The sequence below is a fragment of the Pleuronectes platessa genome, chromosome 11 (genome assembly GCF_947347685.1).
Source record: "Pleuronectes platessa chromosome 11, fPlePla1.1, whole genome shotgun sequence".
In the NCBI taxonomy this organism is placed as follows: domain Eukaryota; kingdom Metazoa; phylum Chordata; class Actinopteri; order Pleuronectiformes; family Pleuronectidae; genus Pleuronectes; species Pleuronectes platessa.
Genome location: NC_070636.1, coordinates 4422174 through 4440219, shown reverse-complemented (window position 1 = coordinate 4440219; position 18046 = coordinate 4422174). Strand labels below are relative to the sequence as shown.

The 18046-nt window shown below is 43.1% G+C and overlaps 1 protein-coding gene across 1 annotated transcript in view; it reads left to right on the top strand.

The window, feature by feature from the left end:
- pacs2 (phosphofurin acidic cluster sorting protein 2) overlaps window positions 1–18046 on the top strand; it is a 49936-nt gene that overhangs the window by 26726 nt on the left and 5164 nt on the right. The window contains exons 2-19 of the mRNA XM_053434162.1: window positions 6255–6342; window positions 7049–7138; window positions 7890–8015; window positions 8441–8603; window positions 8895–8968; window positions 9139–9219; window positions 10575–10634; window positions 10773–10927; window positions 12287–12377; window positions 12717–12785; window positions 13068–13192; window positions 13337–13469; window positions 13608–13712; window positions 13958–14064; window positions 14154–14308; window positions 14412–14522; window positions 14635–14743; window positions 15715–15747. Of these exons, the coding sequence (XP_053290137.1) occupies window positions 6255–6342; window positions 7049–7138; window positions 7890–8015; window positions 8441–8603; window positions 8895–8968; window positions 9139–9219; window positions 10575–10634; window positions 10773–10927; window positions 12287–12377; window positions 12717–12785; window positions 13068–13192; window positions 13337–13469; window positions 13608–13712; window positions 13958–14064; window positions 14154–14308; window positions 14412–14522; window positions 14635–14743; window positions 15715–15747 (1875 nt within the window). The remainder of the gene's footprint in view (window positions 1–6254; window positions 6343–7048; window positions 7139–7889; window positions 8016–8440; window positions 8604–8894; window positions 8969–9138; window positions 9220–10574; window positions 10635–10772; window positions 10928–12286; window positions 12378–12716; window positions 12786–13067; window positions 13193–13336; window positions 13470–13607; window positions 13713–13957; window positions 14065–14153; window positions 14309–14411; window positions 14523–14634; window positions 14744–15714; window positions 15748–18046) is intronic.

The window sequence follows — 18046 nt, the reverse complement described above, 5'->3', positions numbered from 1 at the left end:
CCTGCATCCAGTTTCAATTCAGCACATTCAGAAATTGGATTTTCTCCTCAGAGATGGAAAGTCTCTTCAGCCTCGATGCGTCGCTTGTGACCAGATTTGAATCTTTTTACTTTCTGCCTGAAACAGGAGCAGCAGCAGCGACTGTCCTCCAAATCCTTTCACAGGACAGTAGGGACTGTAATTTAAAATAACACCTTAGAGCTCTGTCATGTAATGAAAAAGCATGCAGGCAGATCAGATGGTAAATCCTCTGGTTTATCCGTGGCCCTGTAGTCTAAGCCTCCAACTCAATATGTAGGTAAGCTACATACAGTGCTGCTGCTGTCGGACAGAACCAGACTCATTAGTTTGTCATAATTCAGAAAAACAGACTATTCCCTCTGAAAGGGTATTACAACTTCATTTTGTTATATTTTGAGAATAAAGTCTTAATAATAAGAGAATTAAGTTTTCATATTACAAGACTAAAGTTGCAATATCGCAAAACAATGAGGTTGAAATATTATGTGAGTATAGTCGCATGTCACGATTCAGACAGAGTGGAGTTTTCAGCGAGGGCGGTTTCTCTTTGCTTCTTAAAAAAAAGAATCTTTTCTCCTGAAAATATTTCGACTTTTGTCTTTTTATATAAGAGCAAGTGAAGGGGGCTCAGGGAGCAGCTGTATGAGCGGAATAATTCCCCCCCCCCCCAGGTATAAAAGGAAGCAGAGAGCTGCCACAGTGACACACACATGGAGAGAGACACTGACACACACACACACACACACACACACACATGGAGAGAGCCACTGACATACACACAAACACGCACACGCACACGCATGCACAGGCACAGGCAAAGACAGAACACAAGCTGGGGAGAGCTGAGCTGAGCTGAGCTGGAGCCTTCTGGCCAATTTATATTTGGGAATTTTGAATATGTCGGGTTGTGGCAGGAAGACATTATTTTCATAATATTACGATATTATTGTTGAAATATCGGAATCTCTCAAGTCTACATACTCTGTTGTTGGATAATAATTCAGTTTTGAAATAGCTTCTTATCTCAAAAGTATTTCTTCAGATGCACAACTGTGATTCTCTCCCACGTGATCAATGTGTTGGTCTGTGTGCGAGTGGAAGACCCATCGTGCAATAGAGAATCAGAGGAAACCCGACACACTGCAAACTCAATTCATACGTTGTGTTGTCCAGCCTCTGTTTTGAGTGTCTCCTGTGTGTGTGTGGGCGAGTTCCGGGGCAGAGGAGCAGGAAGTGGTCCTGTGAAGTATGGAAATCTCATTAAGGATGCAGCGCCGCTCCCGTCTCCAGTTGCCTCTCTCTCTCTCTCCATATTAACACCAGGAGCTAATCCAGCAGGTGAAGCTGAAGCCTGCATGTTCTCTGACCTTCACACACTCCACGTTCCTCATTTCCACTGGAGGATTTTATAGATTTAAGGTTGATTTTCTTTAGCGCGATTCTCTCGGGAGCATTGTTCTCTGACTGGTTAGCTCCTGCAGCCGCCACTGGGACCCGAGCTGATGGGATCGTTGATGCACTCGTCTGAGGGACATTCCAGTTTTATTGAGCTCTCAGAGCTTAATGAAGTATTCACCCACAGGCTTTATACAAGCAGAACAACATCTCTGGAGGTTGGAGCAGATACACAGCCGGGAATATTCATATTAAATATTTAAGGTAAATATTCTTCAAAGATGGAAATCTAGGTACGTCGATAGATAGATAGATAGATAGATAGATAGATAGATAGATAGATAGATAGATAGATAGATAGATACCCCCACATCTATACAGTGCATTCCTTCCTTTTCTTTTCAAGGACAAGAAAAGAAATGAAATCAACAGCAGGTACACAGGTGATTTGACTTTTTCCTGTTTATCTAAAACGAGATCTGAAATCTATTTTACATTTGAAATGAACCTTTCATCCTCAAATCTTTGTGTGATCTGAATTGTAAGATTCATAACATATTCCTCGGCCAAGGCCCAGCTGTCCCCTTATATTCAAACAAGTTGCACCATATTACCAACACTCGTCGATATCAGTTCACTAGATATGATGTTCTTTCTTTAAGATCCAGGAGTGATTCCCTGGGAAATCAGTGGAGATCTATCTCGCTGTGTTGAAGTACTGAAGGTCCAGATCTGCAGGTTCTCGGCCCAGGTCCCATCCTGAGGCAAGTTCCGTGCAGATCTAGTTTTCGTGTAAACATGAGGACACATCTCCATCTTCCACTTTGCACTTTTCATCCCAGCCTCACAGAATATATATTCATCATCATGTTCTAGTGTTGATACGATCTGACACAGTTCTTCAGGTGACGTTGCTCCACTGTTGTTTTTTACGTCTCTGCTTCACTGGAACCAAAACAAATTCCTGCTGGTTTGTTGTTGTTGGCAGACGAGGTGACTGGGACTGTGCTATCGCGGCTCCGCACTGGGTCGGCCGGTCGTCCCCTTGCCGTTTGCCAGAGCATCTGTGCTGAGGCTTGGCCGCTGGACGGGGGTTTGGCAGGGCCACGCCTCAGGCTGCCGGCCGCCTGTCTCAGCAGAGCCGTGTCCCTCTGGGGCTGCAGAGGGGACAGGGGACAGGGGACAGGCTCCTCTGCTGCGGCAATAGAGCTGCAGCTGGTTACACACACACACACACACACAAACACACACACACACACACACCATAGCTAGTGGCAGTGAGTTTGTCCCCGACGTGAAACCTCTCATTTGTTTAGTTCTGATATTTGGTTTGTTGTGTAGGAACACAGAGGATTGCACAGGAGCGTTTCAAGGAACCCTAGGGGCCCCGGGCAAAAAGCATGAGGGGGGGCCCCACCATCCCAAATTTGTTTTAATCACTTGATGCATAAAAGCAAACATAGATAATACAGTTGTACAATTTTAAGTGCAAACCTCCCGCGGCATCTCAGACACGTCACTACACATTCAAACGTTCTCTTCTTCAACCAAACCAACAGATCACGAAGCTTTTGGGAGAAAGTCATTGTCGTGGCGCCTCGTTAGGGGGGGGTTTGAATTTATCCTTGAATTTAAAGGTGGTCTCACAAAGTCGCCCTTGCTGTGGACTAGCGTCATCAATCGCAGGGGCCCAGGAAGCTGCCTGGGTTGTCTTCCCTGACGCATCTTTATTCAGGAGCCAAGCAGGAGCTGTTTGATGTGTGCAAGCTTTACAAAACCTGAACGTATAATCGATAAGTCCTGCTCTCCAACAGAAAGACCATGCTCTTAAATGAAGAGGGGGAAAGAACCCGTCCAACGCCCCTCTGGATTTACAAGCTGCTCCTAAACAGAGAGGGGGGGGGGGGGGGGGGGGGGGAGTTTCAAGGAAAACAAGAACCGTGTCGTCTCGGAGTTGATTTTGCGATCAGAGATGTTATTAAAGTGTCAGTTGAAGTTAGTTGATCTCAGTTTGACGTCACAACTGGAAAAAAATGAATCCTACTTTGTCAGTTTAGGGTCTGAATAAACAAAGCTGTGTTTCACTCCAGCTGAAACATCAGTGCTGCAGAGCGAGTCTGTGGCTTTTACCATCCAAGCTTCAAATCCGCAGGAACGGAGCTGTTAACCTTTGAAAGGTCGATTTGTACCGAACCCAATTTGATCCGGTAACAGAGTGAACTGAGAATCAAAGGCTGATTAAAATGTCAAACTGAGTCAGTTTGTAACAGAAAATCTTTTCTCTCAACTGAACAAAATGACTTTTTCTTCGTCTATAATTTGTACATCACAGAATATGATTTTATGATCCAGTATTCCTCCTGTTCATGTTCTCCGGCTTTTTTATTTTTAATTAGAGAGTTTTTCTGTAACCAGTCAGGAGCAAGTGATGGATTTGTTACTGTTTCATTTTCTCCCATCGCCGAATTAGCGATAGAGGTTATTAGGAGCATTAAACCTAATATATTTCATAATAATAATAATCTGAAAATATGAATATTTACGGGGTTGTTACTTGTGTAAATTGAGTAACTCTGAGATTTGAACTTTCTTGTTCAGTCGCTATACCAACAACCAACCAACCAGACGGTCAGTGGTTCGATTCCCCGGCTCCTCCAGTCTGCATTGTGAGGTGTCCTTGGGCCAGAGCCTATACCCAGACTTACCCATGATGACTGTGCTGACAGTGTTTGTGTGGTAGTGGTAAATGTGCAAAATAAATTACTATATAGGCAAGTATATTGTTGTCAGACTTTTAAAATATTGTAAATATTGGATAATAAGGGTTTCAGATATGATGGTGAGGAGGTAAAGGAACAATGTTTTCATGGTATAGTTGTGACACGCTCTTTACAGCCTGATTCACGAGAAGCTGGTGTGAATCTCTGGAAGTTAAAATCAAATACTTCTTGTTAAGGAAAAAACATAAATCACCGAAGTCAGAACAATTAACCTGTAAAAGAGGGAAATGTCCCGTGGTGAGTTTGAGGTCACTCACTAAAGAGAAATGGGTCGACAGAGCCGATCCTCTTACAAATGAAGTGCTGTTACATCAGCAGGTTGTGTAGCTCTTTTCAGCCGATGAGCTCCCGGAGCAACACAAACCCATTGTCGGGTGATAAAAGAAAAATAAATGTCAAATCTAAAAAAAAAAATCCCCCAAAGCCAAATGGGACTTTTCATTTCACAGCAGCCGTGGAGGCAGATTTAATTCCTGCCTCCGCAAAGCAACTCCACCTATAACGTGCCTGACGTGGACGGAGCTGTGGGATGGAGCTGAGGGAAACGGGGCAGAACACGAAGCAGGAGAATGCTGCGTATTGTGCGAGCGTGGAAGACAATGTGCGCCTTCACTGGCTTGTGTCCATTGTTCCCAGCGAATGTCTTGGGTCGCGTCTCGGTCCGCAGAAGAAGAGAAAGGTCGTGATTCAGCCCGGAGAGGCCTCTTCAAACCTGCCACTGTCATCGCAGGGTTTTCCCTTCAGTCCGGGCTGATAGGTTCTCCTCTGCTGCTCGGGTCACTCAGACTCAAACTGTGTGGTTTTCTTTTGTCTCACCTTCCCAGTGTTTTACCTCCTGTTCTGAAAATAGGGAGAATCCGAGAGGGGTGAGTTTTCCTCCAAGGTCGACACCCTCAGCCTGGACTCTGAGAGACGTATTAATGTCTCCTCCACTCTGCACACTTCACTCTCCTGTGTCACTCCCTCACCCACATTCCTTCACTCTGCGTGACAATGGCCCGTCGCTGCTGCTGGACCACATTCAATGCCGTGTTTTCCAGCCCCAGAATAATTGAGGAGTGATGTCATTCTAGCCGCTTTAACGCCGTCTTTAATTTCCCAGGATGATAAATGGTCGGCCTCCGCAGAGTGTGAGCAGCCGGTTTGTCCGGAGCAGCTCTCCTGAATGATTTAATGAAAGGAGCCGGTGAAAGCATGAAAAGAAAAAGTTCCCTTCTTTTTCAAAGTGTGTGACCAAATCGTGACAGGCTTGTTAAAGACCCCCCCCCCCCCACACACACACCCTACCCCTCCTCCCTCGCTTCACATTCACTTCAGGGACCAGTGTGGGACTTCTCAGATGTTTCTGTGATCTTCAGCCAGTTCTTCCTGCAGAATAAAACTTAGATGAGCTTAGAAGTCTTATTTCCCCACTTGCTGATTTATAACAGGACTGAAGATTTATGTTCTCCTTCACTTGCATGTCTTTGGGCTTTGTGGAATAAAGTTGAAATCTTGACAAGAATATCGGAAATACAGTCAAAATAAAACTGAGGAAGATATTTATTTGTCTTGTGCGAATAAAGTTCAAATGTCGAGATTAAAGTTTAACTAAATCAGGGATTTTATTTAAAATTTGCACTTGTTTTATTTTCAGAGAAACCTTCAGAGAATCTTTTCATATTTATTTCAAACAGTTTGACTCGAGGATGAACTGATTTGATTTAGCTGCTCGAAGGTCAAAGGTCAAGGTCACAGTGACCTCATGAAACCTATAAAGGCTTGTGAATGTTTTTATCTGAAGAGCGACTCAGGAGAAACCTCACAAATTAGCTGATTGAATTATAGAGGTCAAAGGTCATGGCGATATCAAATTATTGTGAATTCAACAGGAACACACGGGGGGGGGGGTTGGGGGGCATCTGGTCCGACGTGTCCCCTGCCAAACCTCAGGTGTTTACGTGGAACTGTTTAGTAAATGCGTGTTCGGCCTTTTTCGTTGCGTGACTCATGTGTTTGTGTAGATTTAGAGAATCGTGCCGGCGGAGCTGAACTGAGTTTCTCTGCGTCCCTCTGCAGGCTGTGCAGTCTGACTCTGAAGAAGCTGGTCGTGCTGAGGGAACTCGATAAAGAGCTGATCTCTGTGGTCATAGCTGTTAAAATCCAGGTATGTTTGTCTGCACGCACAAACCTGTCAGACACACACACAAATATACACTCACACACACACACACGCAGTAAAGTAATGACCGACATTCTTCACCGCTTATTGTGTTTCAAATAATATTCGTTGTTATTTTTATTTAATGTTCTGTGATATTGAACCCTTTTTCTACGGTGGCCCTGAAGTGCAAATCACAACAACAAATCACAAACATTTGGCCAGTGTGTCCATCCAATCAGGGACGAGCCCTGTGGGCAGCAGGTGCCTATTCCCCAACTATTAGAACAGAATGTTTTCCAGCTTGTTGATGTGTTTTTGCACTTCAGGGCCACCGTACTCTTCCTTATATGGAGTAGATACAAACGTGCAGGGACTTATATTCCAGTAAACAAACATCATATCAGGTTCTATCCTCACTCCAGGATGGGAGGCTGTTTTTGAATTTGTCCGTTCTCATGAAGGAGATATCTGTCTTCGGGGAATTCCTTAAGATTCTGCACAAACACTTGGACTCAAGGACGAACCAATTAGATAGAAGTCATGTGACTTTGACGTATCAGAAACACTGTGAGGTGAAACGTGTGAAAACATCTGCCTGGTGTTTTATAATGACTTGAATCCTGTTGAATAAAACATGTCCTGCACCTTCGCTGCACAGGGAACTGACTGAATTCAAACCTTTTTATTTATTTGTTTATTTTATTTCCAGGGCTCCAAACGGATTCTGAGGTCCCATGAGATAGTGCTGCCCCCCAGTGGCTCAGTGGAGACAGACCTGGCTCTCACCTTCTCACTACAGGTACAAGACAAAACCCCCAGGATGCTGTTTGTTGTTGATTATAAACACAAAATCAATAATACATCAACAGCTTGCAGCTCATTGTTTAGTGTTTCGTAATGTTTCTTATTGAAGTGACATTTTTGTTCAGAATATGTGTGTATTATTACCATTACTGCTTTTTTTTTCAGTTTACAACCATTCAAATATGCATTAGCTATTAATGAGATGTGAATTTTACATATACTGTAGGATGATATTTTTCCTGTGTGAGAGCAGAATCAACATTACATTCGTCCTCCTCTCGTAATAATTCTTTATTCTATTCTTCTACATTCAGATTTTTATTTGGATCTGCACCAAATTGCAAACACTCATAAATATCAGTCCCCTGATAATGCCTGAATATTTTACCTGTAATGTAATTGTACAGAAATGTAATTTTTTTTTCAGAAATGTCCTAAATTTCAAAGAAAGTGAAGAAAGTTTCCTGGATCTTCCCCGTGATCCGGATCCACTCCAAAGTTGAATGGCTTCCTCCCTGACTCATGCTGCATTTTATCCATACAGTGGTTTTTGTGTAATCCTGCTAACTCACAGAAGAACAAAATGGAATCATGTCTCCCTCAGTGGAGGTCATGTTCATGTTAATGAAGAAACATTTCTACCAACTCACTGATGTGTTATATTGGTGTTTGGGGCTCAGTCACACTGAGGTACGAGACCTTCTCTTTGAATCATTTGTATATTTCCTTCCTTCCTCCACGTCCAGTACCCGCACTTCTTAAAGCGAGAAGGAAACAAGCTGCAGATCCTGCTGCAGCGACGGAAGAGATACAAGAACCGGACGATCTTGGGCTACAAGACTCTGGCGGTGGGATCTATCGACATGGCCGAGGTAAACGCTGCTTGATCTAATGAGGGGTGGACAGAGTGCATGTTGCATGGAGAAGATCACATGGTTGTGTAGCTTCTCGTGTGAGGTCTCCTGACGTCTCGGGACAGGAAGTGGCAGAAAGGTGCATCTTCTCAGGACCAGGGTAGAGATACATTGAGAACATGTTGGATTTGGTGTAGCTGCAGTTTGAAGTTCACGAGAAAACTTTGACCTCTTCTAAACATCTAATTGGTCTTAAAAAAGCCATAAGATGAAAACGTAGCATTCTTTCTGCATATCCAGCCGAAATAGAACATATAGATTTGTTGAATACATGGAGTTTAATGCAGGTGGAGCAATTTGAGTCTGCAGAATCCCATTAGCTAGGGAGTGAGCGCAGAGGACGCAGTGAATCATTCATCTCACGCTCTGTCCTCCTCTCCCAGGTGATGCAGCACCCGACCGAGGGAGGCCAGGTCCTGCCGCTCTGCAGCAACCAGAAGGAGACGCTGGGCAAGGTGGCGGAGATCTGGATCTTCTCTCTGTCCAGTCAGCCGATAGACCACGAGGAGGCCGCCCTGCAGGACGGGCAGAAGACCAAGTGCTCCGGTATGCTCCCATCAGCCCCCCCCCCCCGCTGATCTGAGGTCCAAACAGCACGGAGCCATCATAATCACCTAACATTCTAAAGAGCTGAAACAGAGGAGGGGTCACAGGGTTCAGAATGTTATTTTGCTTCCTCTGGTCTCATGCAGAAAAGCATTTAAAAGAAGGCGTACGGCTCATCGTGTATTTTTAGAACCTGGCTGCGTGTCAAATTTAAAAAGGGGGGGTAGCTGAAATATTCATGAGACATCTTCTACCGCCCAGCGTTTAATCCCCTGACTTCCTCTGCTTCAGATAACTACTCGGAGGAAGAGTACGAGAGCTTCTCCTCGGAGCAGGAGGCCAGCGACGACGCCGTGCAGGCGCAGGTGAGTCCGAGTCGGTGGCAGGCGGGTTCATAATAAAGAATAAAACATCTGTATTGGCTCTGCATCGTTTGCTGAGGAGAGCTCAAGGACGTAGACGTGTAAATAATTTATTTGTTTTCTTTTGTTTTTATGGGAGGAGCTGTTTTCATTATTCTAACTTGTGTTTTCAGGATCTGGAGGACGATGAGTACGATGTGAGGAAGCCAAAGAAGCAGAGGAGGTCGATTGTAAGGACGCCCTCCATCACCAGAGTAAGAACCATGCTGGGTTTAAAGGAATCCATTATTCTGTCAGGTGGGGCATGAATAACAACATGGAGGTGCTGGGACCATCATACACCTACAGAGCAGCTTCAGAGCTTCTTCTCTTGAATCTACTGGACGGATAAAACCTAATTATTCTTAAAGGTCATGTTTCAAAGGCTGATAGACTCGTCAGTGTCAACCAGCTGTTTATTTCACAGTAGACATGTGATGCTTTTTCAGTTTCTCTTTCCTCTACTTGTGTCGAGAGTCTGCAAAGATAAAAAGCCCAAAGTCTGTGGTGAAGGGAGCTCCTCTCCCCCACAGAACAGAACACACTGATCCTGAAACACCTTGTCAATCTTCCTCCTGATACTTCCAGGGAGGTACATATCCATAACAAACACCTTGTGGCTGCTCTAGTTCACGCTCTAACAAAGCCAGGGCAACATTCACCCCAGAGGAAACATAACAGAGCATTTATTTGGATGTAAAACCTCTATTGTGATATGCAAAATGAGAAGACAGAGAAGGTCGTTCTTATCGTTCTTGTGGTAGAAACCTCTTAGGTAGAGGACGTCCTTGTAGATGGTTCGATATTATTATAGTTATTTTGCTTCTCAAAGTATGTTTATGTTTTTGTTGAATGTGAAGATCAGCTTGAGAGAATGTCATCAGATTTTGTACAAACATTCACTTTGACTCAAAGATAAACTGATTTCATTTTGGAGGTCAAAAGGTCAACCGGTTACCTACTATTTAAAATACAAGTGTTTAATTACAGTCCCATCACTGATCTTGAGAAGGTAACGGTCAGTTGCAGCAACACATGTGTGCATGAGATTTATATATATATATTTTTTAAAGGCATAAAATGGAACATATGAATCCATATCTACAGGTCTGTGGTTGTAACGGAATATCGAGTCCAGACGCTGCAGCTCTTTCACACCAGCTTTTCCTAGTAACACCTCAGTGAGTCCATCTTTCATCAGACTCATTAGCAGGTGGTTGAATGCTAACACGTTTTATTAAACACCTCTTAATGAGCTGTGAAGAGACAGCTTTAGTGTCTTCTTGCCCGGGGGTTTGATGCTGCTGTGTTATCGGGTGAGCAGAAGCAGGAAGTGGGAAGGGCCCTGGAAAGCAGATGAAGCATGATGCTGTGTGATTATTGATTTACATGAACACGCGCAGTAAAATCGATCAGAAGCCGACGCTGCAAATGTTTCTACTGCCGGTGAATTCAGTGAAGTGAAGGAGCTGCAGCTGTCTCCTCTGAGATGCATTGATCAGCGCTCAGTGATGAATCACAACTAGGTCACACTCTGACTTCCTCGTGTGTTTCCTCTCCTGTGTTTTAGCAGCAGAACTTCAAGCAGCGAGTGGTGGCTCTCCTGAAGCGGTTCAGAGTCTCAGAAGAGGTGGGTGTGTTTTCTCCAGATGCTGCTGCTGCTGCGTCTACTGGGAACCAAATCTTCCTTTGAGCCTCCGCTGTGGAGCTGCTGAACCACTTAACATCGAATGCCTCTGCGTGTGTGTGTGTGTGTGTGTGTGTGAAGGTGCTGGACTCGGAGCAGGACCCTGCGGAGCCGCCTCCTGAGGTGGAGGAGGAGGACCTGGACCTGGACAGCGTGGAGTTTGAGAACCCCAGTGACAGCGGCCCCGAGCTGGATGACGACGACAGCGTCCTCAGTACGCCTAAACCCAAACTCAAGTGAGTGGCTCTCACGGAGGAGTGTGCATCACTGATGGGTTGTTAGTGGTGTTGCAGCACAAATAATGACAACACTACAGTTACACGAGTGAAAATCAGCACAACTCAGCATGTTTTAACACCACATTGGAACTTACCCATGATACCCATGGATTTACTGGTGCTAGAGGTTCTGACTCGCCCCAGATTTATATTATTCTTCACACAGGATCCTTTGTTTCCCATCGTGCACTTCTATAGTGTCTTTTTCTTTCATGTCAGACTCCACATCTCCAGTTTCTAGCGCTGGCTCTCTCCCCGGATCGAGCTGAAACGTCCCTCGAGTAATTTCCTCCCACTTTAGAAATCAGCTCCAGAGCAGCAGAAGACATTAAACATCTGAGGTCTCATCTCGACTGGTGAATTAACTCTAATGTGTGAAAAGCAGCTGGAGAGGGACGGTTCATTTTGTTTTTAACCAGAAGATAAAGCTTAACACTCACTTCCACTGTGTCTGCTGTGAGCATCACTACATTAAACTGGGAACATAACGGACACGTTTAGATTCCGTTTGCACATTTATTATAAGGACTAGGGTTGCAAAATTCCGGGAATATTCAAACCTTGAAACTTGCCATGGGAATTAACGGGAATAAACTGGAAATTGTGTGGGTAATTTATACTAACTGTATTTACCTTGTCATATACAGACATAAATATAAACATTTTGTTTTGTCATAGGCTGATTTGAGCCCTGAGGAAACTTTGGGCACTTGACTATATGCTTCTGCATCTTTGTGTCACTCTTAACATAGGTCTTTGCACAGTACTTGCAAATGTACACAGCCTTTCCTTCTACATTGCCCGGGGTGAAATGTCTCCACACAGGAGATAGTACATGTGGCAATGCTCTGTAGAATAAGATGAGAAAAAAGCTTGTAAAAAAACACTAAAGCAATGCCAGAGATATAAATAGTTGGCCAATTGGAATCGTCTTTAAAGATATTTTACAATTGATGGATAAATGAATAGAAATAGGCTAGATGAACAGATGAACAATCCTCAATCAACATGCTAATATATATATTTTTGAATGATGTTTTTGTGCTCAGCGTTTAATTTGTGTAATTTTCAAATTCCCAAAATTCCCTAGCTGAATATTCCCATGGAAAGTTTCTGGAAATTTACCGGAAATGTTCGCCCCTTTGCAACCCTATTAAGGACATTTTTTATCTAAGTGGATAGGACATGGACCTAACTAAAAATGTCAAATACAGTTTTATCAAAGATGTTTTTGGTCATTTGATGTAGTTCATACACACCGAAGTTCAAGTGTTCAAGTTTGTTACTCAACCCGGACCCGATCGTTTTCTCTCTCAGGCCGTACTTCGAGGGTCTCTCTCTCTCCAGCTCTCAAACGGAGATCGGCAGCATCCACAGCATCCGGAGCCACAGGGAGCCTCCGAGCCCGGTGAGACCAGAGCTCCTCTCTCCTAAAAGCCTTTATCAGGCCTGTAGCTTCCCTTCAGCATTTCAAAGCCACGGTGAAACAGCTGGAGTCAGACCAGTGGAACCATTGGAGCTGAGACGTTTTGAATGGTCCTGTTCAGGCACATTGAAGTTGTGTTTTTTATCTTGGCACCTCTCAGACATTCCCATCAGTCATGTGATCAGCCGTTTGTTTATGAAACTCTAGGATTTCTGTTCAACCCAGAATTCCATCACGCTTTAATCGGTGTGAAATACAAACTCTGAGGATTCCATCAAAACCAGGTAATGTTTATTATCTCTGCAAAATGTCTCGTTCCAGATTGACCCAGATAAAAACAAGAGCGGAGCCAAGTTTCCAGATGATAACGTGTCCGATAACGTCTCCTTTGTGAGTATGAACTCTCACAGCTGCTAAATCAATAACTTCAATAACCCCAGTGTTATTCTGAAGGTCAATAATTTGAAGAAAGAGAAAAATGAGAACTAGAAACTGCATAATTGCTATTTTCTGCTACGCATGACTATATATTCTGTACGGCTGTATATATAGTTATAATAAATCATAATTAATAACAGCTCTTGTCCAGTCGATGCAAAAGTTCAGTTTTGTTGTTTTGAAAATAAAAACACATCAGTCAGCCCTGAGCTCAGATTGTGGTTTGTCCCTCAGGAGCAGCCGGAGGCGGTGACTCCCACCACAGAGCTGGAGATGGACAACATGGACACGTTTCTAGAGAGACTGCCCCCTAGTGGCAAAATGACCAAGACAGAGTCCCTCATCATTTCATCCAACAGGTGAGAAATAAATCCAGCTCTTTCAAATCACCTCTTTTCAAAGCCGGCATGAGTATTTAGCATTAGGGTTAAAAAATGATGTAAAATCAATGTGACCAGTGTTTTCCAAGGGGCTGAAGAGTGAATGTGTGTTTTGGTTTTCAGGCAGGAGCCGAAGCTGTGCGGTCGACGAGGCCGGAGCACGTCGCTGAAGGAGCGTCAGCCCAGCCGGCCGCTGAACGAGAGGGCCAACAGCCTGGACAACGAGCGCTCCCTGGACACACGCTGCCACCTGCAGGTAGGGAGGGAGGGCCTCACTGACACACCATGTTTAGATTTAGGTTCAGCTTCTGCTTACTGGTAAAATATCAACATTTTTTAATCTGGAGACTAAAATGAGGATTTCACCCACAATCTTCTGATGTTCCCTCCCAAGATCCCAAGGAAGACGGTTTATGACCAGCTGAACCACATCCTGGTGTCTGATAACCACCTCCCTGACAGCATCATCCTCATCAACACGTCCGACTGGCAGGGCCAGGTAACATTTACTACATCAGCAAACATTAAACAATCACTTTATCTATACTTGAATAAGAATATTATCTATATTGTATAATAGCTTTTCAGCCTCAGATTATTGTTTACATAATGATTATCAAGTTTATGAAATATAACTTACTGAAGACGGTTAAGAAGTAACTTCCTGGCAGTAAAATGCTTTTTTCACCTTGTTATGTTTATGATCAAATCACTCTCACTTCCACTCTCTTCTTTTCCTCCCAGTATCTTTCAGATATGCTTCAAAACCACCACCTCCCAGTGGTGTGCACCTGCACCACAGCAGACATCCAGGCTGCGCTCAACACCATCGTCTCCCGCATTCAGAGATTGTGAGTCTGAGTAACTGACGCTTTATAAGATCAGTTTATTGTGAATCTCTATAAGTTGTCATGATGCCTTGTTGTTGTGTTTTTTTCAGTTGTAACTGTAACTCCCAGACGCCCATTCCCATAAAGATAGCCGTGGCGGGAGCGCAGCACTACCTCAGTGCCGTCCTGAGGCTGTTTGTGGACCACCTCACCCACAAGACCCCTGACTGGCTCGGATACATGAGGTTCCTCATCATCCCTCTAGGTCAGTGACGGACCAACACCGAAGGCTGTGTGGTTTGTGTTAGCTTTGTAAAGTTTTAAAGTGGATTAGAAGAGACTCCTGCATGTTGTTTTGTTTCCTGCAGGTGCACATCCAGTCTCTAAATATCTGGGCACTATTGACTATCGATACAACAGTTTGTTCCAAGACGCCGCCTGGAGGGACCTGTTCCTCAAGCCAGAAGCTCCTGTTCTTGGTGAGCTCATTTGTCCCTTTGACTTTCAAACTATAAAACACTATTTTATCTCAACTTTATTTTACAATATGAGATGATAAACTGTCAGTGTGACTCTGTGTGTCCCGTGCAGCCCAGGAGAATCCAGACGTGGTCTCCAGGGTCACCCAGTACATGGTGGGAGCTAACGGAGCTCACCAGCTTCCCATCGCAGAGGCCATGCTCACCTACAAACAGAAGAGGTACATGTTCTCCTGTTATTGTGCCGAGACCTGAGATGTGTTTGTGAAACTACTAAAGTTTGAATTTAGATCGGTCTGAAGGTTTCGTCTTACAAAGGCTTCGAATGCAGATCTTTCACCAGTTATTCAAAAGGGAGGTTGAACTTGTCGGTGTCTTTTCAAAAATGCTTTTCTTACGGTTTGGGACAAATTTGCAACAAAAGTAAAGTAAATAAGTTTTGCAATTTTCTAATTACACAAGACAGACCTGATGCCCATGAAGCATGGAGGTAAACAGCTGTGCAGTGAGATGAAGACACCTCCACTAAAGAGTATTAACTGCAGCACTCAACAACAAATGTAGTGATGAGAAGATATTTATATTACAAAGATTTTAAGGCACATAGATTAGAAATAGGAGAAAAGAGCTAGACTGACTAATTAAGAAGTTTCCCCTTTGGCACATAGTGTAAAGGAAAAATTGTACTTCTGACACTTTCACATTGTTTTGTATGAATGAAGTGAATTTGTAAGATCTTTCATGTCAAATATTGAACTATAAGAAGTATTTAATCAAAGTTCACAGTACAACGAGTCCCAAAGAGCAAACGTGAAAAGATATAGTGTAAACAAAACTTCAAGTCACTATAATAACTACTGGCTACAGATAATACTATAAAAAAAATGCTCTTGTGGAGAAAATGAGAATTTTCTCAAAAATTGCAGTAGGATCATCAACTTCTGGTGGTTTGAAGTGATAAATACTTTCCCCTCTAATATCACGAATGTACAAATACTGCGAGTTGTCTCCTCCATTGACTTGTTTTAAATCCCCTCTTGAACAACGGGTGAAAGTTAGAATACACATTGTGGTGTTTGTGTGGACGTGTTGTGGTGAAGTCTGTCTAAACATCAGCGTCTCTCCATCACCTGCGTGTGTGAATAACACCTTTGACCTTTTTTTTCGTATGTTTTCTTTTCTTTCTTTGAAGGAAAAAGAGCTTTCATTTTGATTTTGCAGTAAGGTATTGTGGTCAATTGAGTTTGTCTCTCATGTAGCCCAGTGATTTCATTTCCTTTCCAGCCCTCTCTGCCACTTTAACAGCTGCTTACAAAGGGTTTTTGTTTTTTGCTATGAACAGCCTCTTCAGAAAAGTTCAGTAAAGCTGCAAGTTTTTATTCAGAGGTTTTTATAAGATGATGCAATAGAGACTCTTTTAATTGTTCGCAAAAACTGAAGTTGTGATGCTAAACTCCTCGTTAAACTTTATTGGGAGCTATTGATTAAAACATCTGTCACAAAATCATGTTGCATAGTTCTTTAGCTGCAAAATGCAAAATTAGACTTTAGAACATCCATACCACTGGAAACAGTGGGAGTCCAAAGATCTCTGCTCATATTGGGTTTATTTTATTTTGTGAGACAATTTCTGAGTATCTGATCTCTCCTGTTATTATTCCAAAGAGAAATAATTCTCAAAATATGCTGATAAAGTGGCAGGAGACCCGAAAAAACAATCATGTCTTTCCTCCCTCCTCTGGAGATGTGTCTGTGTCTTCCTCCCTCCTCTTTCCTCTGCATCATCATGTGCTTCTGGCCATCATGTCTGTTCTCTGTCCAGTTAGATGTAAGACGCCTGCACATTGTCACTATAATAACAAACGTCAAAGAGCAAATTACCTCCTCTTCTGTAGTTGAGTTATTAAAGTTATGTGTTGGGTTTGTTCTGGTCTAGTTCCAACATCAAACATATCATGATTCAATGTAACGTCTTAATGGTAATAGAATAAAAACCTCTTATGTTTAAAGGAAGCCTATAAGCTTATGCTACTCTCTGTGGGGCAGAGTTAATGTAATTTGTTGCTGTACTATTTATCTACTAAGTGTCACATATAGGGAAGCATTGTCACTTATTTATGAAAAACTATTAATAATTCCCATGTAGTAAAAAGGCTTTTGATAAATAAGGTGGATTAAATCCCAATACAGCAAAGTGTGAGAAACTGACCATAATCAAAATGTAAAAATTGTAATAATTTGTCTGAATCAAACTGGATAAAAGGAGGATATAATCTCTGTTATAGACAATATAATTATATACTCAAAGAAATATAGTAAAGCAGGTGATAAGATGTATGGAACGTGTCTGCAAACTAAATAAATGTTAGGTTTATTGTTGTTTGACAAAATATAAAGTAATAACAACAGCACTCAACCTCCACCAAGGCCCAGATCCTCTAAATATATATATATGAATATGTTTGTTTCATCAAGATCCATAAATTATTCGCAAGGAAATTGGCGAAAATTTCAAAAAAGCCCTCACAATGTTAAAGAAAGTTATAAAGAAAAAACTAAATAGTGGATCCATACCAGAATTTAATGGCGTCTGTGTCGGCTCATGTTGCATCATTCCACCAAGTTTCATGGAAATCCATTTAGTATTTTTTTGCATAATCTTGCCGGCAGATGAAGAACACGTGCAGATTAAACAGTCAAACTAATGTAAAGAGAATCCTACCCTCCTCTGTACAGACCTCTGCTGCTCCAGTAAATCAAAGCCTATTATTGGATTCAAGAAATAAAATAAATCAAGTTTGTTGCCAAGATCAAAGCCCATAATATCCCTGTCCCTGAGCTGTTATCAAGAAAAGTGCATGTGTAAAGTCTGTAGTTTGATTCCTCTGACCTGGACTGACATGCATGTGCATCCGGAACAAACACAGTGGACAGAGGTCACGTGTTCCGTCAAACTCAGATCCCTCACATCCCAGGCAGACATCTGGCTTCTTCTTCTTCTCTGTGGCTGCGGCTGAGGCTGATGTTCTGTTGGAACCCCCCCCCCCCAAAAAAAAACTGATTCCTAGACTGTCTTCTCTCTTCTCTGCCCCTCCTCCTGTAGTCTCTCTGTTTCTTCCCTGGGGGGGCGATGGCAGGTTTCTTCAAGGCAAGAGCAACAACCTTCCACGTCATGTTTTCACATTTAGAAAAAAGTTCCGTACGACTCCATTCTGGCTATTTTTCCGGTCCCGGCCGGGAAAATAGTTCCTAGTGTTAGAAGGCTTGTAAGCGTATGAATGCACTACCGACCCCAGGTAGTGCATGTGAGGGTTTAACCTTAGGTTGGTGCTCTTCCTTCTCATCCTCTTCTCTATGGTTTTATACCAGTTCGAGTGTTTCCCCTGACAGACTTGCTGCCTCCTGAATGCCCCCCCCCCCCCCCTTGCTGACTTAACCCTGGTTGAGCTGCTCCGTCTCTGCAGCGATTGGACGGTTTCTGCAGAGGGCGGATAGTTTTGCATGTTTCTCTCTCTCTTGCTTCT